This window comes from Hemitrygon akajei, chromosome 12, assembly GCF_048418815.1.
Source record: "Hemitrygon akajei chromosome 12, sHemAka1.3, whole genome shotgun sequence".
NCBI lineage: Eukaryota > Metazoa > Chordata > Chondrichthyes > Myliobatiformes > Dasyatidae > Hemitrygon > Hemitrygon akajei.
The window spans coordinates 98,392,881-98,418,194 of NC_133135.1; the positions used below are offsets into that span (position 1 = coordinate 98,392,881).

General features: G+C 44.7%; 1 protein-coding gene across 1 annotated transcript in view; it reads right to left on the reverse strand.

The window, feature by feature from the left end:
* LOC140737314 (probable voltage-dependent R-type calcium channel subunit alpha-1E) overlaps positions 1-25,314 on the reverse strand; it is a 619,860-nt gene that overhangs the window by 300,912 nt on the left and 293,634 nt on the right. The window contains 2 exon segments of the mRNA XM_073063744.1: positions 11,178-11,234; positions 19,988-20,103. Of these exon segments, the coding sequence (XP_072919845.1) occupies positions 11,178-11,234; positions 19,988-20,103 (173 nt within the window).

Below are 25,314 nucleotides of genomic sequence, written 5' to 3' on the forward strand. Positions count from 1 at the left end.
GACCAATGTTCGATCCCAGCTGTCTAATATTGAATGTCTCTTTGCGTCTGTATTCATTTGGTTTATAAGTTAATAATCAGTTCATAGATTTAGACTTTTGAAGTTTGAAGATTTTTGCTACTGGTTTGATAACACTCATATTCTGATTTGGAGTATGGATGTTTATTATGCTTCTATGTTTAAGTTTCTTTTTTTCCCCTTCGTTACAATTTTCAATTGTTTGTTTTTTGAAAATAATTAAGAAATTGAGTTGGTGATTGACTGTTTTTTTTCTCTGAAAGATTAATAAGATTGAATTCCATTTCATTTTTTTTGGAGCTTGCCTGTTAAAATATTCTGCAAATGGCTGATTTTTTTTTAACACTGGTTTGGTGTTGCTTATAGCATTCCCTTCTCAATGTTTTGACTAAGGTGGAAGTTCACGTTTTTTCCAATTTTTTTGTGTCTGTATTCATTTAGTTTATAAATTAACAACCAGTTTATAGATCTGACTGTTAGAGTTTGAAGGTTTTTCTGATCTGGTGACTGAATTTTTTTTTGAAATATTAATAAGATTGTATTTTGTTTCACTTTTTTAAAGATTTTGCTTCTCAAGATATTTTGCAACAATGGAATTCCTTTTTCAATGTTTTGACTGGGTGGTATTTTGCATCTTTTTCTATTTTGGAGACTTGCCATCAAGAGAGCAGGGGTAGGGGAATTTCTAGCTAGCTTACTGGCTGTCTATTGGCCAGTTTTCAGGTCTTTGTGGGCGGGGGGTGGGACTCTCTTTAGTTTAGATTTTTTTCATCTGGGCTGAACTGAAACTATCAAATATGTCTGAATTGTCATAACTTCTTGTTCCTCTTTAAACCTTTTTCCCTCTTCCTGGAAGGTTAACCTTTTACATACCATATGCTTTGTTCAAATAAAATGGATAATATTACTAACTTTGTCTCATGGAATACGAATGGTTTGAATCATCCGATTAAATGGAAGAAGATTTTTAAAGTTTTTAATAGATTGAATGCTCAGATTATCTTTGCCCAGGAAACTCATGTGAGGAAGGAGGATAATCAGTGTTTCTTTAGGTTTTGGAAGGAATAGCAATTTCATTCTAATTCACAGGCTAAGGTGAAAGGTGTATATATTTGTATAGACTCCTCGATTTCATTAGTTCACTATGAAACAAACTCAGACCCGAATGGTAGATTTGTGGCGACCCACTTCCTAGCGCACTCGAACCGGCTCACAAATAGCCAGTGCGCCGGCATAAAGGCCAGTCCCAAAAGGGCGCCAAGTCTGCTTCACCAGCAAGGGGAAAAGCCCAAGCGGGACTGGACTGTGAATACGTGCCCCCTACAGCATCCGCGCCCGGGGAGGGCAGGATCAGGGAGGCTTTAAAGTGAGGCCGCGAAGTTCGAATAAAATCTTTTTTAACTGCAGTTTACCGACTCCGTGTCGTTATTTCAGCACTGCGTATAGCACACCGCTACAATTGGTGACACCGATGGCCCAAACGATATTTGGGCCGAAGATGACCGATGCCGCACCTGTTCATGCAGTTTTGTTGAAACTGCCAAGCTTCTGGACGCTGAGACCTCATCTATGGTTCCAGCAAGCAGAAGCCCAATTCCACATTTGGCAGATAACCTCGGATGACACACGTTACTACTACGTGGTGAGCTCCCTCGACCAGGAGACAGCTGCCCAGGTTGAGGAGTTCATGCAGTCTCCCCCAGCGGACGGCAAGTACATGGAATTCAAAGCCCTGCTCATAAGGACTTTCGGACTCTCACGGCGCGAGCGGGCTGCCCGTTTACTGCACCTGGATGGTTTGGGAGACAGACCTCCATTGGCTTTAAAGAATGAGATGTTGTCTCTGGCCGGAGGACACAAGCCCTGCCTCATGTTTGAGCAGGCATTCCTGGAGCAGATGCCCGAGGACATACGCCTGCTGCTGTCCGACACGGATTTCAGCGACCCCTGGAAGGTGGCAGCCCGGGCGGACTTGCTGTGGAACGCCAAGAAGGTGAGTGGGGCGTCCGTCACACAGATCACCAGGCCATGCTCCCAGCAGCAAACCAGACCAGGCCCGGCCACAGAGCCCGCTAACCCCAGAGGCAGGGATGAGGAGCCCAACGAACAATGGTGCTTCTACCACCAGCGGTGGGGTACAGAAGCCCGCCGCTGTCGCCCGCCCTGCAAGTTCCCGGGAAACGCCAGGGCCAGCCGCCACTGATGGCTATGGCGGCTGGCCATTGGGATAGCCTCCTGTATGTCTGGGACAAGCAGTCGGGACGCCGGTTTTTGGTCGACACCGGTGCCGAGATCAGCATCTTACCTCCGACAAGTTACGACACCCGCAACAGGGCACCGGGTCCCACCCTGAGGGCCATGAACGGCAGCACAGTAAGGACCTACGGCACCCGTACGGTGCGGCTACAGTTCGGCTCCAGCCGGTTCACGTGGGACTTCACTCTGGCCGCCGTAGCCCAACCGCTTCTGGGTGCAGATTTTTTGAGGTCTCACAGCCTACTGGTCGACCTGCCGAGGCAGAGACTGGTCCACGCCGAGACCTTCCAGACGTTCTCCCTGGGTGCAGCCCAATTGCCAGCCCCACACCTCGACTCCATCACGCTGTCCGACAACGACTTCACCAGAGTCCTGGCGAATTTCCCATCGGTTCTGGCACCGCAGTTCACGGCAGCCATGCCCCGACACGGCGTACAGCACCACATCCCGACCCAGGGACCACCCCTCCACGCCCGTCCTTGAAGGCTTCCCCCAGACAAGCTCCAACTGGTGAAGGAGGAGTTCAAGAGGATGGAGGAATTGGGGATCATACGGCGGTCCGACAGCCCATGGGCCTCCCCCCTGCACATGGTGCCCAAAGCGACAGGGGGCTGGAGACCATGCGGCGACTACCGCAGGCTGAATGAGGCTACCACACCAGACCGCTACCCTGTGCCGCACATTCAGGACTTTGCAGCAAACCTGCACTGCGCATGGATCTTCTCCAAGGTAGACCTCATCCGGGGATACCATCAAATCCCAATGCATCCGGACGACGTCCCCAAAACGGCACTCATTACCCCTTTCGGCCTTTTCGAGTTCCTCCGCATGCTGTTCGGCCTGAAGAATGCCGCACAGACGTTCCAGCGGTTAATGGACGCGGTGGGATGCGACCTGGACTTCACATTCATCTATTTGGATGACATCCTCATAGCCAGCAACAGTCGTCAGGAGCATCTGTCCCACCTCCGTCAACTCTACGCCCGACTGAGTGAATACGGTCTAACAATCAACCCGGCCAAATGCCAGTTCGGGCTCGACACCATCGATTTCCTGGGCCACAGGATCACTAAAGACGGGGCAACCCCTCTGACCGCTAAGGTAGACGCGGTCCGCCATTTTCCCCGACCCACCACAATCGGCCTTCAGGAATTCGTGGGTATGGTAAATTTCTACCACCGCTTCCTCCCTTCAGCTGCCCGAATCATGCAGTTCGCCCTGATGTTGGGTCCGGGCAAGGACATTACCTGGGACAAGGAGTCCGCCGCCGCTTTCATTAAAACGAAAGAAGCCTTGGCAAACACCGCGATGCTAGTGCACCCCAGAATGGACGTCCCTACCGTCCTCACAGTGGACGCATCTAACACAGCAGTCGGTGGGGTACTGGAGCAACTCATCGAGGGTCGCTGGCAACCCCTGGCGTTTTTCAGCAAACACCTGCGACCACCCGAGCTCAAATACAGTGCTTTCGACCGGGAACTGTTGGCGCTATACCTGGCAATCCGGCATTTCAGGTACTTCTTAGAAGGTAGGCCCTTCACCGCGTTCACGGACCACAAGCCGCTTACCTTTACGTTCATGAAGGTGTCCGATCCCTGGTCGTCCCACCAGCAGCGCCATCTGTCCTACATCTCTGAATACACGACGGATGTTCGGCACGTCTCGGGTAAGGACAATGTTGTGGCGGACGCGCTCTCTCGCCCTAACATTCATACCCTTTCCCAAGGGGTAAACTTTGAGGCGCTGGCAGAGGCGCAGCAGGCAGACGAGGAGATCCCTAGTTACAGAACCGCAGTCTCCGGTTTGCAGCTCCAGGACCTCCCCGTAGGCCCAAGTGAGAGGACCCTACTCTGTGACGTCACCACCGGCCAACCCCGTCCCGTCGTCCCGGCAGCCTGGCGGCGGCGCATTTGCAACTCCATTCACAACTTAGCACACCCCTCCATCAGGACAACTGTCCGGATAGTCTCCAGCAGGTTCGTTTGGCACGGACTCCGCAAGCAGGTCAGTGAATGGGCCAAAACGTGCATGCACTGCCAGACGGCCAAGGTGCAGCGGCACACCAAAGCTCTGCCGCAGCAGTTCCACCCCACCCACCGGCGTTTCGACCACATTCATGTGGATATCGTGGGCCCCCTGCCAGTGTCACGCGGAGCGCAGCACCTCCTCCATATCGTTCACCAGATGGCCAGAGGCGATGCCGCTCACCGACACCACCTCTGAATCTTGCGCCCGGGCACTGATCACCACCTGGGTGTCCCGCTTTGGTGTACCGGCCCATATTACCTCCGACAGAGGCGCCCAGTTCACCTCCAGCCTGTGGTCAGCTATGGCCAGCCTTTTGGGGACACAGCTGCACCACACAACTGCCTACCACCCACAGCTGAACGGCCTGGTGGAGCGTTTCCACCGTCACCTAAAGTCGGCTTTCATGGCCCGCCTGCGAGGAGCTAACTGGGTGGACGAGCTTCCCTGGGTCCTACTCGGCATCCGCACGATGCCCAAAGATGATCTGCACACCTTGTCGGCCGAGTTGGTGTACGACGCACCCCTGGTCGTCCCTGGGGAGTTCATACCAGCCCCAAGGGGGCATGAGAAAGAACCCGCAGCAGTCCTGGGCAGACTACGCGAGAGGCTCAGCAACCTGGCCCCCATACCCACTTCGCAGCATGGGCAGAACCCAACCTGCGTACCCAAAGACCTGCAGAACTGTAAGTTTGTGTTTGTACGAAGGGGTGGGCATCGGCCACCGCTGCAACGGCCCTACGAGGGGCCGTTTACTGTGATCAGGAACAACGGGTCCACGTTCGTGCTGGACTTTGGGGGGAGAGAGGAGGTTTTCATGGTGGACCGACTCAATCCGGCCCATGTGGACGTGGCGCGACCGGTCGAGTTCCCGGCACCGCGGCACAGAGGCCGACCTCCCAAACAGGGTCCGGCCCAGACTATGGACATTGGGGGGTGTATCGCCGGTTCTGGCGGGGGGGGGGGGGGGTTTATGTGGCGACCCACTTCCTAGCACACTCGAACTGGCTCACAAATAGCCAGCGCGCTGGCATAAAGGCCAGTCCCAAAAGGGCGCCAGGTCTGCTTCACCAACAAAGGGAAAAGCCCTTGCGGGACTGTGAATACGTGCCCCCTACAGCACCCGTGCGCAGGACAGGACTGTGAATACGTGCCCCCTACAGCATCCGCGCCCGGGGAGGGTGGGATCAGAGAGGCTTTAAAGCGAGGCCGCAAAGTTCGAATAAAATCTTTATTTAACTGCAGTTTACCGACTCCGTGTAGCGCACCGCTACAGATTTCTATTAATTACTGGTTTACTTTATAACCAAAAAGTTGTAATGGTTAATATCTATGCACCAAATGCTGACTATCCTGAATTCTTTAAACATTTATTTGCATCTCTTCCTAATTTAAATGAATATATGTTATAATGGGCGGAGATTTTAACTGTTGTCCAAATCCTTCGATGGACAGGTCTGCATCCAATCAGGTACCTCCAAACAAATCTGCTATTCTTATTAATTCTTTTTTAGTTAACTCTGGAATTTTAGATATTTGGAGGTTTTTACATCCTAACGATAAAGAATTTTCATTCTTTTCTCATGTATATCATAATTATTCTAGAATTGACTGCTTTTTTCTCGACTCTCGGTTAGTTCCGTCTTTTACTGCCTGTGAGTACGATGCAACTGCCGTTTCTGATCATGCACCCTTGAAACTATCAATCAAATTAATTGATGTAAATTTTAGCGCTAGGCAATGGCAGTTCAATTCTACTCTACTCCAGGATTTAAACTTGGTTAACTTTTATTAAAGAACAGATTGCCTTTTTCTTTTCAACTACCTTTACGGAAGAAATTTCCAGTGGGATATTATGGGATACTTTTAAAGTATACATCCGTGGTCAAATTATATCATATTCTGCTGGATTGAAAAAACAGATTAATAATGAAATACGTACATTGGTTGATCAGATTAAGAAATTGATAAAAAATATTCTGTTGCTCCTAATCTGGAGCTTTATAAAAAGAGAGTTGAACTTCAGATGCAACACTGTTTGTTAATAACATCCCTGATTGAAAATCAATTACTTAAAACTAAGAGTCAATGTTATTTATATGGTGATAAATTGGGTAAATTATTGGCCAACCAATTGAAAATTGCTTTGGCTAAACGTCAGATTATTAAAGTTCGTAAACAGGATGGTAGTTTGACAGTTGACCATGATGAAATTAATAAATGTTTTCAAGAATTCTATACCTCTTTATACCAATCAGAATTTCTTGATGATTCTATCATATTGCATGAATTTCTAAGGAAATTGAATATTCTGAAATTACCGCTTAATGAACATTTAGCACTAGATTGCACCCATCATGGAAGAAGAAAAAGAAATCAATTTCTTTGATGAATTCTGGTAAAGCACCTGGTTTGGATGGGTATACAGTAGAATTTTTGAAATCTTTTTCAAATCTACTTTCTCCTTAGTTATGCAGAATCTTTAAGGATGCCTTATTTGTAGGTAAATTACCACAATCCTTTCATGAAGCATCTATTTCTTTAATTCTTAAAAAGATAAAGACCCCACTGAATGTGCATCATATAGACCTATATCCTTGTTGAATGTGGACTCCAAAATCTTTTCCAAAATATTGGCAATTAGATTGGAAAATGTATTGCCTATCCTATTACTGTAATTTTTGGGTTACCAGTGATGGAGTCTAGTCAATTATCCCCTTTAGCTTGCCATTTGATTGCATTTGTTACATTAATAGCCAGAAGATCCATTTTATTTAAATGGAAAGATTCTAATCCCCCTACTACATTTCAATGGTTTTCCCAAACTATAACATGCTTAAACTTGGAAAAAATTAGGAGCGGCACTATCGACTCTTCGATTAAATTTGAAGAAACTTGGAGACCATTTATTCAACATTTTCATAGGATGTAAGCTGACCTTTTCCGAATCCTTCCAATAACTTTTTGTTTGTATATAGAGGAGCGGAGTTAATGACAAATGACAATTTTAACTGATGAAATAAGGCAGCCCAGCTTTTGTTTTGCTTTGTTTTTATTCTGGGTTTTCCTGTTAGTTTAGGGGGATTTTTTTTCTTGTAAAAATCTTTTTTCTTTGAATCTTTCTCATGTTTAGTTACTAAGAGATTGGGAGGCTTAGATTACACATGTTACTCGGAATCTGCTTATGTACACATTAACCATTATTAATGTAATCCTGATCTCTTTGTATCACTATCATTGTTATGTTTATATATTTGAAACTTAATAAAAAGATTGATAAAGAAAGATGACAGACAGTAATAGACCCACTAGTCACAGGCCTCCAGTCAGAGAGGCAACCATCTACTACCACTTTCTGGCTTCTCCCATAAAGTCAATGTCTAATCCAATTTACTACCTCATCTTGAATACCAGGTGACCGAACCTTCTTGACCAACCTCCCACGCGGAACCTTGTCAAATGCCTTGCTAAAGTCCATGTAGACAACATCCACTGCCTTGCCTTCAGTAACTTTTCTGGTAACTTCCTTGAAAAACACGATTAAGATTTGTTAGACAGGACCTACCACGCACAAAACCACGCTGACTATCCTTGATCAATCCATGGCTATTCAAATACTTATATATCCGGTCCCTTAGAATATTGTCCAATAAATGTCCCATAACTGATGTCAGACTCACCAGCCTGTAATTTCCTGGTATATTTTTAGAGCCTTTCTGAAACAGCAGAAAAACACACTGGCTGTCCTCCAGACCTCTGGTACCTCTCCTGTAGCAAAGAATCTATTAAATATCTCTGCTAGAGGTGCTTAAGGTGTTCTTAGTCATGTTTTTACTCAAATTTCTCACCTTTTGAACTACCAGTGAGCTGTCACATGCGTTCAGTAGCGCCATCTTTAACCGAAAGTTTTGTGGGAAGTTAAAATCACTGACTACGACAACTTTATGTTTCTTGCCTAGTCTGCGATCTCTCTACAAATTTGTTCCTCCAAATCTCCCAGACTGTTGGGTGGTCGGTAATAAAGCTCCATTAACATGGTCATACCTTGCTTATTCCTCAGTTCCACCCATAAGGTCTTCAGAGGATGAGTTCTCCAGTCTGTCCTAACTGAGCACTGCATGACATTCTCCCTGCCTAATAAGGCCACCCCTCCTCCTTTAATCCCTCCCACTTTTTCACTCCTAAAACAGCGGAAGCCTGGAATATTGAGCTGCCACACCTGCCCCTCCTGCAACCAAGTTATGAAGGATAATGGTGCTGAGAGAGAACCAACAGGGAGAGACATAAACAACATCGAGGTAGTTTCATGAAATGCAAAATTATAGTTTTCTGAGGCTATAATTCCTGAAACAGATCAGGGAAAACTAGATATGGTCAACTTCGAATTTCTGAAAGCCTTTGTCAAAGCTCCATTAGGCATGCAAAATTGGAATGCATGCTACTAGGGTGATGTATTGACTTGGACTGAAAACTGGTTGACAGGTAGCAGAAAGAAGGAATACAGTAAAACTCAGATAAATTACTGTCCAACTACTCGCAAGTCCCAATATTTTGATCTATGACATCACCACCCCACTTCCTGTGTTCCTTCGACACTCACTGCCCCACTTCCCATGCTCTCTCTCCACTCACTGGGGCCCCACTTCCCATGCTCTCTCTCCACTCACTGCCCCACTTCCCATGCTCTCTCTCCACTCACTGGGGCCCCACTTCCTGTGCTCCCTCTCCACTCACTGGCGCCACACTTCCCATGCTCCCTCTCCACTCACTGCCCCACTTCCCATGCTCTCTCTCCACTCACTGGGTCCCCACTTCCCATGCTCCCTCTCCACTCACTGGAGCCACACTTCCCATGCTCCCTCTTCACTCACTGCCCCACTTCCCATGCTCTCTCTCCACTCAGTGGGGCCCCACTTCCCATGCTCTCTCTCCACTCACTGGGACCCCACTTCCCATGCTCCCTCTCCACTCACTGGCGCCACACTTCCCATGCTCCCTCTCCACTCACTGCCCCACTTCCCGTGCTCTCTCTCCACTCACTAGGGCCTCACTTCCCGTGCTCCCTCTCCACTCACTGGGACCCCACTTCCTGTGCTCCCTCTCCACTCACTGCCCCACTTCCCGTGCTCTCTCTCCACTCACTGGGACCCCACTTCCTGTGCTCTCTCTCCACTCACTGGGACTCATTTCCCGTGCTCTCTCTCTCCACTTACTTAGGCCCCACTTCCCATGGTCCCTTTCCACTCACTGGGGCCCCACTTCCCACAGTCCCTTTCCACTTACCAGGACTCCACTTCCCATCTCTCTCCAATCACTGGGGCACTTCCCATGCTCCCTCTCCACTCATTGGGGCACTTCCCATGCTCCCTCTCCACTCAATGACCCACTTCCTACGATCCCTCTTCATTTACTGCCCATGCTCCCTCTCCACTTATGGGGAACTGGTTTCCAGACTTCTTTTTAAAACCACTAGAGCCATTGATCAAATGCTCCTTCCAGACAACACCTCATTTTGCACCTGGATAGTCTTGAACCTGGCACCAAGAACATTGTATTCTTCAACTCCCAGTAAACTTCTCTTGCCACTGTATCTTTTCTCTCTCCTCCTGTGCAACCTAGTTCTTCCAACACCACCCTGATTCCTTCCCCTTCTCTACCTGCTCCAACTGCCCATCACCACACACTACTCCTTCTGGGCCCCTCCTTGCACTGTTCCCATCTGCACTTCCCAACTCCCACCCTTGTTTCCGTACTCCACCTTACTCTCCTACCACAGCACTTTGTGACCTCCACCATCTCCTCCCAGCTCTCTCGCTTCCCCCATGCTTCTTCACCTGCCAACTCTTCCCCTTACTGCTTAAAACTGACCATCTCTCCTCTACCTTTCAGTCTAGATGAATGGTTTTGACCTGAAATCTTGACTATTCATTCTCCCCCACAAGTGTGCTTGACTTGTTGAGATTGTCAGCAGTTTGTTGTTCCAGATTCCAGCAATTGTAGTCTTTTGTGAACCAGGTTCACTAGAAATTTATTATAAATACAGTGTAACGTCTACAAAAAGATGAATTAGCAGTGTGCAACATTATTAATAGAAGTAACATCCAACATTCCAGAAAATCTATCAGTCAGTGGTGAACGTGTTGAATTATTTGTGTTCTGTATTTGCGATGGCAGCTGGTTATTAGTGGGTATCGCAGGGGTGAGTGCTTGGGCCTCAACTATTTACAATATTTAGCAATGATTGATATGAAAGAACGATAGATCAATAGGTACATTTAATGTCAGAGAAATGTATAAAATATACATCCTGAAATTCTTCGTCTTTGCAGACATCCATGAAAACAGAAGAGTGCCCCAGAGAATGAATGGCAGTTAAAATGTCAGAACCCCAAGAAACCCCCCAACTCCCCCTCCCATGCAAGGCAATAACAACACCCCCCACGGAGCATTCAAGCATGTAGCAAAGCATCAATAAAGACACAGACTTGTAGTAGCTCAAAAACTACTTGTACACCCGATAATTTGACATACCACAGGCTCTCTCCCTCCCCAATAAGAGAAAAAAAAGAGGTGTTCCCGTTTTACAGCCAGAACAGAATGCAAAGCTTCTAAATTAGCCAATGACATTAAAATTGGTGGCATTATGAAGTGTAAATAAGATTGAAAGAGGCTTCTACTTACATAGACAGAGTGAGCATGGCAGATACAGTATAACATGGATAAATATGAAATTATCCCCTTTGGGAAGGATAGCTGAAGGGTGTCATGTTGTTTAGAAGGTGCTTGATGTCACTGGGTGGGAAAGGACGGGGAAGGTCCTAACAGAAAGGGAGTGACAGAAAACAAAAGGCGACAAGACCAGACAGAGGCAATCTCACCGTCCAGGGCTGATTTCTCTCCGGCATTTTTATTTTCTTCCAGTAACATCACTTCCTCTGTTGGGGGAGAGAGAAAGAGCAAATGAGAGTTATATTCCAAAAATCACGGAAACAGGCCACTTGGTCCAACTCATCCATGCTGATCAAGATATCTACCTGAGCTAGTCTCACCTGCCCAAATGGCCCATATGCTCCTACCCATAAGACAGTGAAACAGAATTAGGCCATTTAGAAACACAGAAAACCTACAGCACAATACAGGCCCTTCAGCCCACAAGGCTGTGCTGAACTTGTACTTAACTTAGAAATTACCTAGGGTTACCCATTGCCCTCTATTTTTCTAAGCTCCATGTAGCCATCCAGGAGTGTCTTAAAAGACCCCATCATTTCTGCCTCCACCGCCGACACCAGCAGCCCATTCCACACTCACCACTCTCTGTGTAAAAAACTTACCCCCGACATCTCTGTACCTACTTCCAAGCACCTTAAAACTGTGCCCTCTCATGCTAGCCATTTCAGCCCAGGGAAAAAGCCTCTGACTATCCACACGATCAATGCCTCTCATCAGCTTATACACCTCTGTCAGGTCACATCTCATCCTCTGTCGTTCCAAGGAGAAAAGGCTGAATTCACTCAACCTATTAAGGCATGCTCCCCAATCCAGGCAACGTCTTTGTAAATCTCCTCTGCATCCTTTCTATAGTTTCCCTCTCCTTCCTGTAGTGAGGTGAGCAGAACTGAGCACAGTACTCCAAGTGGGGTCTGACCAGGGTCCTATATAGCAGCAACATTACCTCTCGGCTCCTAAGCTCAATCCACACTGCCAAGAGTCTTACCATTAATACTATATTCTGCCATTATATTTGACCTACCAAAATGAAATACCTCACACTCATCTGCCACTTCTCGCCCAGTTTTGCATCCTATCAATGTCCCGCTGTAACCTCTGACAGCCCTCCACACTACCCACAACACTCCTAACCTCTGCGTCATCAGCAAATTTAATAACCCATCCCTCGACTTCCTCATCCATGTCATTTATAAAAATCACAAAGAGAAGTGGTCCCAGAACAGATCCCTGAGGCACACCAGTGGTGACCAACCTCCATGCAGAATATGACCCGTCTACAACCACTCTTTGCCTTCTGTGGGCAAGCCAGTTCTGGATCCACAAGTCAATGTCCCCTTGGATCCTATGCCTCCTTATTGAGCCCATCAAATCTTCTCCAACATTCCAATGTGGCTGATTTATTATCTCTCAATAGCCCCATTATCCTCCCTTCTCCCAATAACCTTTGACACACTTACTAATCAAGAACATATCAGCCTCCGCTTTAAATAAACCCAAAGACTTGGCCTCCAAAGCCATCTTTGACAACAAATTCACAGATTCACCACCCTCTAGCTAAGGAAATTCCTCCTCATCTCTGTTCTAAAGGGACATCCGAGACTGTGCTCTCCCCTACTGCAAGAAACGCCCTCTCCACGTTCACTCTATCTAGGTCTTTCAAAATTCAAAAGATTTCAATGAAATCCTCCCCCCCCCCCCCCATTATTCTAAACTCAGGTTGGAGGAGCAACACCTCATATACCATCTGGGTAGTCTCCAACCTCTTGGTGTGAACATCGAATTCTCCAACTTCCGGTTATTCCCTCCCCCTCCTTCCCCCATCCCAGTTTCACTCTGCCTCCTCCCCCAGCTGCCTATCACCTCCCTCATGGTTCTGCCTCCTATTACCCCTAGTGCTTTCCCCTTACATTCCTTCTTCATCTTTCCTGCCTATCCCCTCCCTGCTTCCCTTCCCCCACCCATTGATCTTTCCTGTTATTGTTTTTTTTTACCTGGCACCTACCAGCCCTCTTCTTCCCACCCTCCCCCCACCTTCTTTATAGGGCCCCTGCCCCCTCCCTCTTCAGTCCTGACGAAGGGTCTTGGCCCGAAACGTTAACTGCTCGTTTCCACGGATGCTGCCCAACCTGCTAAGTTCCTCCAGCTTCTTGTACGTGTATTATTATTACCAGTAAGGATGAGAAGGAATCAAAACCTTGTTTTGATTAGAAGATTATGGGTTCAGAGCATGACGTGACAAGCGTGAATTCTTTAAACCAAGCATCACTTACTGCGGTCACACTATTGACGCACAAGGATTACATCAGTGTGCTGAGAAAATTCAAGCAGTGGCGGACGTCCCAAGGCCAAAGAACACATCAACATCAACACATCTCCAGCTGCAGTCCTTTTTAGGATTTGTCAACTATTGTAATAGATTACTGCCAAACCTGGCTACTGTGCTCCACCCCTTGAAATCATTACTGCAGAGCGGGAAGAAATGGTACTGAACGAAGTAGTGTGAGATGGCTTTCAAAATGGTAAAGGAAATGATGACATCACAGACTGTACCGACACATCATCTAGTGAAGCTTGCCTGTGATATCTCACCTTATGCTAAAGGTGCAGTCATGTCACATGTTATGAGTGATGGAAATGAATAGCCTTTGTGTCACATTCCCTTACTGCAGAGAAAAACTATGCAGGGATTGACAAAGGGGCCTTAAGACTGGTTTGGGGTACAAAACATTTTAACCAATAGTTGTATGGCAGAGAGTTTAACACTGGTGTTTATTTTCAATCCACAGAAGTGTGCTCCCCTAACTGCAGCAGCAGCACCAATGCAGAGATGGGCTCTGTTTCTTGGAAGCTCCAATTACAAGATTGAATTCAAGAGGATGACTAATCATGAAAATGCTGATGGATTGTCCCATTTACCCTTGGAAAAGGAATTTCCGGAAAAATTTACAAAATGAAAACACTCCTGCTGATGTATTCTTGTTAATGCAAATCGAAGTCTCTCTATATGCAGAGATGATCCAAAGTTCAAAGTATTTTTATTACCAACGTAGTTTTGCAGTATACAACCCTGAAATCACAAAACAAATAAGAACCATGGAAACAACATATTCAAGGAAAAACACAAATCCCACCTCCCAGATAACAAGTTCTAACAGTAGCAGAAAGGAATTGCTTCATAACCCATCTAGAGGATGTTGCCTTTGGTAGTGTTGTCTTCTTCTGGAAACCAGAAAAGACCCTACACTGCCTCAAGTCCACATGACCATTCAAAATAGCTGGAACATATAGCAGAAACTCCAGTTCCCTCATTTTTACCAGCATCGGGATGAACTTGCCCTTGATGAAGGTTGCCTGATTTGGAGATAGAGAGTGGTTGTACCATCAAGCTGAGAGCTGAAGTGTTGGAGGAGCTACATGTGGTCACGTGGGTGTGGTTACAATGAAAGCTTTGGTTCGAAGCTTCGGCTGTGATACGTCAACAGACCATGCAGCTCGACATGCACTGTATGGGACACCAACATGTCAAGAAAATGGGAAGAGCAGTGTCTCTCCATCCCTGTCAATGGCCTGCTTTGCTCTGGCAGAAGGTTCATGTGGATTTTGCCAGACTGTTCGTGGTCACAAATTTCTTGGTAGCAGTAGATGCAACTATAAAATGGCCAGAAGTGTTCCCAATAGACTCCACTTCAGTCTCGCACACTGCTGATGTATTGAGAAGCCTCTTCTGCAGGATTGGTGTTACAGAATACTTAAGTCAGTGGCAATGGACCACAGTTTGTGGCAGGATAGTTTCATTCATTCCTAAAAGTGAATGGAGTAAGACATATTATATCTGCACCATCCCACCCAGCTCAAATGGCTTGGCAGAAAGGGTGGACCAGTATCTAAAGAATGCGCAGCCAGCAATGTCAGCAGAACACACTGAACCGAAAGCTTGCCAATTTCCTCCTTGCAGTACACTTCACAACCAGCAACTCACCAGCTATGCTGTTCCTGGGTTGTCCTTTGCATTCAGGCTTGGATTTCGTCAAACTCAATCTCAGAACGAGTATGTAGGACCAACAGCTGAGACAAATTGATGGTTCCTTGAACAAGAAGCTCAATGTTTCACTCCTGGACAAGTAGTTCTGGTGAGAGGCTACAGAGGTAACCACAAGGGGGTACTCGGAACCATTAAGGACAGAACTGAACCACTCTCCTACACAGTGGAGATTGCATCTGATATCATTTAGAGGTGACACACTGATCAGTAGAGGACAACAGAGTTAATTGTTAGATAGAAAAGGTGGTGACTGTTGTCAGAGTCACTTCCTGCAATGTTAGAAATAACTCCTACAATCACCCCAGAGGAGGTCCCAGAACCTGAGATCCGTTCACAATGGCATGTCTCACCAGCCAAGCAATGATCTCCCTGCTCAGAATAGATGTTATCCCACACGAGTAAGAAATCTACCACAGCGATGAAATCTTTAGGCCTGAATGGGATATTTGAAATTTATTATGGTGAGGATGTGTGTATATACTAATATTCTGTATATGTAATTGAGATGCATTCTCTATTGATTTGGAGTTTATAGCTACGCAGGGAGTGAGTTATGAATGAAATATTCCAGTAATATTTGATTAATCTTGTATATATTGGTTGATTAAGCATTCTTGTTCATTCAAAATAATTAATTACAGGTCAGTTGGATAAATATGTTAATTGCGTATGTTATCATGTTACCATATGATATGTGCATGCCTCGCTTAAAGTAAACTCGAAGTTCGATCCACACTGCTTCAATGATGTCGACCGGAATGTCTTCTATGATGAGGATGTCTCCAAGTTCACTGATGGAGCCACGTGCTTCACCTGGAAGTGCATCGACGATGTTATCCCCCAGAAGTCAGTCAGGGTCTTCCCGAACCAGAAACCCTGGAGCAATAGTTCTGTGCGAGCAGCACTTACAGCGTGACATCGAATTTACATCGCTGGAAATCAACTAGAGCTCAAGAAAAGCAGCTATGATCTGCGCAAAGCTATCAAGGCTGCAAAATAACAAGATAGGGAGAAGATTGAGTCAAGATTCACAACAAATAGGACACGTGACGTGGCGAGGGTTGCATAACATCGCAGCCTTCAAAGCCAAAAGTTGTGGTGCCGCCAACATCGTGGCCTCTTTCCCAGATGAGCTCAATCGCTTTTACGCTCAGTTCGATGTCGCTAACCCTGACCCTCCGAGGAAAGCCACCGCTACAAACTGCAACCTGGTCATCTCTGATGCTGAGATATGCAGATGTTTCCAATGATTGGACCGTCACAAGGCTGCAGGACTGGACGGCATCCCAGGGCAAGTACTTAAGATGTGCACAGTACAACTAGCAGGTGTGTTTACAGACATTTTTAATCTCTCCCTCTCCCAGTGTAGAGTGCCCTCCTGCTTCAAATTATTTACCATTGTCCTTGTACCAAAAAAGACCAAGGTAACATGCCTGAACGACTGGCATCCTGTCGCACTTACCTCAATAATAAGCAAATGCTTTGGGAGGCTGGTCAAGGATTACATCTGAAGCTTGCTACCACCCAAACTAGACCCCTACAGTAAATCCTACAAAACAGCAGATATGGCCCAGACTATCATGGTAAAGCCCTCCCCACCAATGAATACATCATTGATAATTGTCCAGGAAAGCAGCTCCATCATCAGAGACCTACACCATCCAGGCCATGCTCTCTTCTCGTTACTGCCATCAGGAAGAAGGTAAAGGAGCTTCAGGACTCACAATACTGGTTTCAGGAACAGTTATTAACCCTCAATCTTTAGACTATTGAACCAAAGGTGTTAACTTCACTCAACTTCACTTGCCCCATCACTGAAATATTCCCACAACCTATGGACTCATTTTTAAGGACTCTTCATCTCATGTTCTTGATACTTATTGCTTATTTATTTATTATTATTTCTTTCTCCTTGTATTTGCAGAGTTTGTTGTCTTTTGAACACTGGTTGAATGCCCGAGTTGGTGTCATCTTTCTTCGATTCTATTAGAACCATAGAACATTACAGCACAGAAACAGGCCTTCTGGCCCTTCTTGGCTGTGCCGAACCACTTTTCTGCCTAGTCCCACTGACCTGCACCTGGACCATATCCCTCCATACACCTCTCATCCATGTACCTGTCCAAGTTTTTCTTAAATGTTAGAAGTGCATTTACCACTTCATCTGGCAGCTCATTCCACACTCCCACCACTCTCTTTGTGAAGAAGCCCCCTCTAATGTTCCCTTTAAGCTTTTCCCCCTTCATCCTTAACTCATGTCCTCTGGTTTTTTTCTCTCCTAGCCTCAATGGAAAAAGCCTGCTTGCATTCACTCTATCTATACCCAGCATAATTTTATATAGCTCTCTCAAATCTTCCCGCATTCTTCTACACCCCAGGGAATAAAGTCCTAACCTATTCAACCTTTCTCTGTAACTCAGCTTCTCAAGTCCCAGCAACATCCTTGTAAATCTTTTCTGCACTCTTTCAACCTTATTAATATCCTTCCTGTAATTCGGTGACCAAAACTGCACACAATACTCAAATTCAGCCAATGCCTTATACAACCTCACCATAACATTCCAACTCTTATACTCAATACTTTGATTTATAAAGGCCAAAGTACCAAAAGCTCTCTTTACTACCCTATCTACCTGTGACGCCACTTTTAGGGAATTATGTATCTGTATTCCCAGATCCCTCTGCACTACCATTTACCTTGTATGTTCTACCTTGGTTTGTCCTTCCAAAGTGCAATACCTCACACTTGTCTGTATTAAACTCCATCAGCCATTTTTCAGCCCATTTTTCCAGCTGGTCCAAATCCCTCTGCAAGTTTTGAAAACATTACTCACTATCCACTACACCTCCAATCTTTGTATCATCAGCAAATTTGCTGATCCAATTTACCACATTATCATCCAGATCATTGATATAGATTACAAATAACAAAGGACCCAGCAATGATCCCTGTGGCACACCACTAGTCACAGGCCTCCACTCAAAGAAGCAATCCTTCACTACCACTCTCTGACTTCTCCCACTGAGCTAATGTCTAATCCAATTTACTACCTCACCATGTATACCTAGCGACTGAATTTTCCTAACTAACCTCCCATGCGGGACCTTGTCAAAGGCCTTACTGAAATCCATGTAGACAACATCCACTTCCTTCCCTTCATCCACATTCCTGGTAAACTCCTCGAAAAACTGTAATAGATTTGTTAAACATGACCTAGCATGCACAAAGCCCTGTTGACTCTCCCTACTAAGTCCCTGTCTATCTAAATGCTTGTAGATCCTATCTCTTAGTACTCCTACCAATAATTTACCTACTACCGATGTCAAATTTACCGGCCTATAATTTCCCGGATTAGTTTTGGAGCCTTTTTTAAACAACGGAACAACATGAGCTACCCTCCAATCCTCCAGCACCTCACCCGTAGATACCGACATTTTAAATATATCTGCCAGGGCCCCTGCAAATTCAACATTAGTCTCCTTCAAGGTCTTGGGGATTTATCTACTCTGATTTGCCTCAAGCCAGTAAGCACCTCCTCCTTTTCAATCTATATAGGTTCCATGACCTCACTACTTGTTTGCCTTAATTCCATTGACTCCATGCCAACTTCCTTAGTAAGTACAGACGCAAAAAAACCATTTAAGATCTCCTCCATTTATTTTGGTTCCATACATAGCCGACTACTCTGATCTTCAAGAAGACCAATTTTATCCCTTACTATCCTTTTGCTCTTAATGTACCTGTAGAAGCTCTTTAGATTATCCTTCACATTGACTGCCAAAGCTACCTCATGTCTTCTTTTAGCCCTCAGATTTCTTTAAGTTTTTTTTGCACTTTTTTATACTCCTCAAGCACCTTATTTGCTCCCTGTTTCCTATACACGTCATACATTTCTCTCTTCTTCTTTATCAGAGTTCCAAAATCCCTAGAGAACCAAGGTTCCTTATTCTTATTCACGTTGCCTTTAATCCTGACAGGAACATACAAACTCTGCATTCTCAAAATTTCTGCTTTGAAGGCCTCCCACTTACCAATGACATCCTTGCCAGAGAACAACCTATCCTAATCCACGCTTTTTAGATCTTTTCTCATTTCTTCAAATTTGGCCTTTTTTCCAGTTTAGAACCTCAACCTGAGGACCAGATCTATCTTTACCCATGATCAAGTTGAAACTAATGGTGTTATGATCACTGGAACCAAAGTGTTCCCCTACACACACTTCCGTCACCTGTCCTAACTTGTTTCCTAATAGGAGATCTAATATTGCATCCTCTCTAGTCGGTGCCTATATATATATTGATTTAGAAAACTTTCCTTAACACATTTTACAAGTTCTAACCCATCTAGACCTTTAACAGTATGGGAGTCCCAATCAATATGTGGAAAATTAAAATCCACTACTATCACAATGTTATGTTTTCTGCAGATGTCTGCTATCTCTCTGCAGATTTGCTCCTCCAATTCTCGCTGATTATTAGGTGGTCTATAATACAACCTCAATGTGGTCATACCTTTCATGTTTCTCAGCTCCACCCATATGGCCTCGGTAGATAAGCCCTCTAATCTGTCCTGCCCGAGACCTGCTGTAACATTTTCCCTGACTAGCAATGCCACCCCCCCCCCCCACCCTTCATAACTCTGCCTCTATCATGTCTGAAACATCGGTTATAACATTATGGTTATAATTCTAATATAGATTTATTGAGTATGCCTGCAAAAAAATTAATCTCAGGGTTGTATATGGTGACATATATGTACTTTGATAAAAGATTTACTTTGAACTTTGATCTGAATAAACACATGTAAGACAAGCTTTTCACTGTGTCTCTGTACATGTAACAACAATAAACCAATACTAATACCAACACCAAACTCAGTGACCTTCTATCAGTTTCTCTCCACCCCCGAGAGGTCACCTGCTTTGTCGATCCAGGCCCGATATCCATTTAACTCCCGCTCAATCTGCTGCTGCCTCCGGAGCTTCAGGAACGACCTCCTATTTTCCACCCTCTCCCGCTCCTTGGCGAATTCACTGGGAGAAGCAGAGAGAAGAGTTAGTGCTGGTGCTAAGCTAGTCTTATGCTGCACCTCGTGCTGCTGTCATCATCAGGACTGGCATATTCCTGACAGGGAAACTAAAAGCCAGTGGGAAACTCTCCTGAAGTGTCTGAAGACCTGTCCCTGTCTCCAAACATACAGAACAAGTAGCAAACTGCTGAAGAGTCTCAGCAGGTCAGGCAGCATCTGTGGAGGGAAAAGGACAGTTGACGTCTCTTATCAAGATCCTTCATCAGGACTGGGGGTGTAGAGGGAGGGGTGAGGCAGAGGCTGACATGTGATCAGTGGAACCAGGGAGATAATGGGCATATGGAGCCAGGTGGGAGAGAGGGATGAATAGAGTTGGTAAATGGTGGCTGGTGGATAATGGGTGAAGACAGCTAAGGAGAGAGGAAAAAGGGGCTAGTTGTGGGCTGCAGAGGGTGGAGGAAGAAAAAGGATCTTGGAGGTGATTAGTTGAACCAGATAGAGAGGGATGATGTACAAATGGAACCAAGTGGGGATGGGATTGAAACTGGGTAATTGGAGTTCCTCCAGCCGTCCGCGAGGTCCTCCAGCAGTTTGTTCTTTGTTCCAGATTTCCACATCTACAGTCTCTTAAGTCTCCTGAACACATGGAGATTGGCTAAGTCATGACAGATCACAAGGCTTCAGACTTGAAATTACACTGTGAGGGATGGGCAAATATTTGAGGATATATTTGTAAAGTGCAAGGTAAAGGACAAGACAACAGTGTAGGATGGCCACATCGCTGGTGATCACCAGGAATAGTGTGCATAAAGATACTTGTGCATCTCCAATAAGGATCAACTTGTGGAAAATTGATTGCACACAACATTAATAATGAGGTACATGAACTAATAAAATACATTGAAATAAATAGTTATGATCTGTGAGCCATCAAAGGCACTTGTATATAAGGATATCGGTGCTGTGAGCTGAATATTCTGGGGCTAGTTGACAGTTTGGGAGCATAGGGACAAAGGGAAAGGAGGTGTGGTAATAATGTCATTCAAGGATGTGAACTGTACAGTAACGCTGGCTTGGGAGTTTAGGATTAGAACATAGAAAAGAAATACCAAGGGAAAGAAAGCACAGTTATTAATTGGACAAAAAAGTGAATTAATAAATGATAGAGATTTGCGAGAAAGCTAACACAATAACTTTAGGTGAGTTTAATTTTCATGTAGAAAGAGTCAAATCAAATTGGGAAAGTAAAGCTTGAGGATAAGCTCAGAGTGTAATCAGGACAGCCTCTGAGAATAGAACCATTCAGAGAACAATCTGTTTTAAATCTGGCCATGTGTAATGAGACTGGATTAATTAATGATTTCAGGAGGGAAAGGATCCTCAGTGGATGAGTGATCATAACATGACAGGACTTCACATTCTGCCTGAGGATGATGAACTTGGATCTGTACATTGATTTAAATAAAGGCAATTACAACAGAGTGAAGGCCATGACAACCAAAGTGGATGGAGAAAAGATGAATAGGTAATGTAGTTAATAATGGAAGACCTTTAAAAAAACATTTCTTTATTCGCTATGAACATATATTACATTAGAAATAAGGCTTCACCCTTAAATGAAAAGGATGACTAATAAAGAAATTGTCTCAAAGTTTTTTTCAAAAAGACACTTTATTAAACTAGACTGGCAGTGAAATGGGAACGAGAACACCAGATCACAGAATAGAGGGATTAAGTAATATGCCATAAGCAGCAATATGGCCATGAAGGATAAACAGGAGGTAGGGGATACAAACAACAGATGGATTGAGGTGTGTGTATTCCAATGCATGGAGTATTGAGAGTAAAGGTGATGATCTTAGAACATGGATCTATGCTGTGACAGTTAGAGACCTGCTTGTAAAGGGGACTGGACTGAATCCTTAATGTACCAGGGTTTTGATGTTCTAGATCAGATAGGGCAGTGAATAAAAAAGGGGGAGGAATTGCCTTACTAGTGAGGCATCACAGCTCTGCTTAGTGGGGAAGAAATGGAACACTCATTGAATGAGTCTATATGAATAGACTCAAAAATAAGAAAGATGCCATCACTCATGGATTTACACTATTGATCCCATAGTTCATTGAGGAGCAGATGCTATAGACCACTAGGGACACTGTGGGACAGATATGCAGGCAAATTATTGAAAGGAGCAAAAATATTCAGGGTTATTATTGTGGGTGACTTCAACTTCCCAGGCATAGACTGGGAACTCCTTAGTGCATCAAGGACACCGCCATCCATGCTGTCACCAGGAAGGAAGTACAAGAGCGTGAGGTCCCACACCACGAGATTCATGAACAAATATTATCCTCAATCATCAGGCTCCTGAACCAGAGTGGATACCTTCACTCACCCAACACTGGACTGACTTTCACAACCTGTGAACTCGTTTTCAAGGTTGCTACAACTCATGTTCTTAAAATCTTTTATTTATTTATTATTTTGTTTTTCTTTTTGAATTTGCACAATCTGTTGTCATAGAAACATAGAAAACCTACAGCGCAATACAGGCCCTTCGGCCCACAATGCTGTGCTGAACATGTACTTACTTTAGAAATTACCTAGGTTACCCATAGCCCTGTATTTTTCCAAGCTCCATGTACCTATTCAGTAGTCTCTTAAAAGACCGTATCATATCCGCCTCCACCACCGTCGCCGGCAGCCCATTCCATGCACTCACCCCTCTCACCACTCCCTGACATCTCCTCTGTACCTGCTTCCAAGCACCTTAAAACTGTGCCCTCTTGTAGCAGCCATTTCAGCCCTTGGAAAAAGCCTCTGACTTTGGTTGTTTGTCTGTCTTTGTGTGTAGTTTTTAATTCATTCTATTGTGTTTCTTTGTATCTACTGTCAATGTCCACAAGAAAGTGAATCTCAGGGTAGTATACAGTGACATATGGTAGTATATGGATGTGTACGTAATTTGACAATAAATTTACTTTGGACATTAAACACTGAGAGTGATGGACGATGCCGGTAACATCTTTAGGACAAAGGGTGGCACGGTAGCGTAGGAGTTAGCACAACGGTTTACAGTATAGGCAACCCAGTTTCAATTCCCGCCGCTGCCTGTAAGAATGTACGTTCTCCCCATGACCGCATGGGTTTCCTCCGGGTGCTCTGGTTTTCTCCCACAGTCCAAAGACGTACCATTTGGTAGGTTAACTGGTCATTGTAAATTGTCCTGTGATTAGTCTAGCATTAAATTGGGGGATTGCTGGGTGGTGTGGTTCGAAAGGCTGGAAGGGCCTATTCCACAGTATATTAAAAAAACGAACTGTGCAGCACATAAGAACATAAGAAATAGGAGCAGGAGTAGGCTATCCGGCCCATCGAGCCTGCCCCGCCATTCAATAAGATCATGGCTGATATGTCCGTAATTCAGCTCCATCTACCTGCCTTTTCCCCATTAACCTTAACTCCTCTACTATGTAATAATCTATCTAACTGTATTTTAAATATATTTAGTGAAGAAGCCTCAATTGCTCTGTGGGAAAAACAGTTTCTCCTCATCTCTGTCCTAAATCTTCTCCCCTGAATCTTGAGGCAATGTCCCCTAGTTCTAGTCTCACCTACCAATGGAAACAACTTTCCTACTTCTATCGTATCGATCCCTTTCAAAATTTTACATGCTTCTATAAGATCCTCTCCCATTCTTCTGAATTCCAGAGAGTGTAGTCCCAGGCCACTCAATCACGCCTCATAGGTTAACCCCTTCATCTCTGGAATCAACCTGGTGAAACTCCTCTGCACTGCCTTCGAAGCCAATATATCCTTCCTCAAGTATGGAGACCAGAACTGCACACAGTACTCCAGGTGCAGCCTCACCAGTACTCTGTGTAGTTGCAGCATGACCTCCCTGCTCTTGAATTCAATCCCTCTAGCAATGAGAGCCAACATTCCGTTTGCCTTTTTAATAACCTGTTATTGAACAGGCCTTTCAGTCCATAATGTTTAAACTGACTACAATGCTGAATTGAACTAGATCTTAAGTGAGGGTTTTTTGTCTGTACTCACCATAAAGAAATACATTGTTGATGGAGTTCAATAACATATTCCCATTGGAAAAAAGAAAATATTAGATACTTTACTGAACTTAAAAGTAGATAAATCTCCAGGCCTGATGAGCTAGGATGGTAGACTAGGGTGGGAACTGGACCAGGAGGGGAGCAGTGGATTGATTGAGAAAATGGAGGTGTCAAATAAATGTATTAGTAACAAAAACAGGAATAGCAAGTTAATAAATACATAAGGAATGATGGTCTGGTGTATATATTTTAATACAAGGAATGTAATGGGTAAGGCAGAGTTTGTATGTTTCTAAAAGGCATGGCTACAGTTTTAGGAAGCCTTGGTTTTCAAGAGATATTGAGGTTCTGGTTAAGAAGAAGCTGGACAAATACTGCTACTGTCAAGGAGGAGGTAAAGGAGTCTGAAGCCACACACTCAATGTTTCAAAACCAGCTTCTTCCCCTTCACCATCAGATTTCTGAATGGACAATGAACCATGAACACTACCTCACTATCATCTTCTCCTTTTTTTGCACTACTTATTTAAGTTTCTTTATATGTACTTCTCATTGTAATTTATTGTTCATGATTATCATGTATCGCAATGTACTGGTGCAACAAAACAACAGATTTTATGACATATGCCTTTGATATTCAACTTGATTCTGATTCTGAAACTCTGGAGCCTCAGAAGCTGAGGCGAGGCCTGACGGAAGTACATAAAATGGTGTGAGGCCCAGGTAAGGTACAAAGTCAAAATCTTTTTCTCAGGGTAGAATATCAAATATGATAGCTTTAGGTTGAGAAGGGAAAAGTTTAAAGGAAATTAATGGAATAAGTTTTTTTTACATAAATATTATGGGTTCCTGGAATGAGCTTCCAGGACAAATGTGAGAAACAGAAATGACAGTGGTGTTTGAGAGGTGTTTAGACAGACACATGGATCATGTGCAACTTACAGACCACGTGCAGACAGATGGGATTAGATTAACTTTGCATTATGGTTGGCACAATCATGATGGGCTGAAGGGCCTGGACCTGTACTGTACCCTTCTGTGTCCTATCTCAGCCTGCTTTGAGAGGCAAGGGAGACTTTTAAATTTTCACTGGCCACAAAGGCAATGACAGATGACTGGAAGGTAGCACAAACAGTGCCTTTAT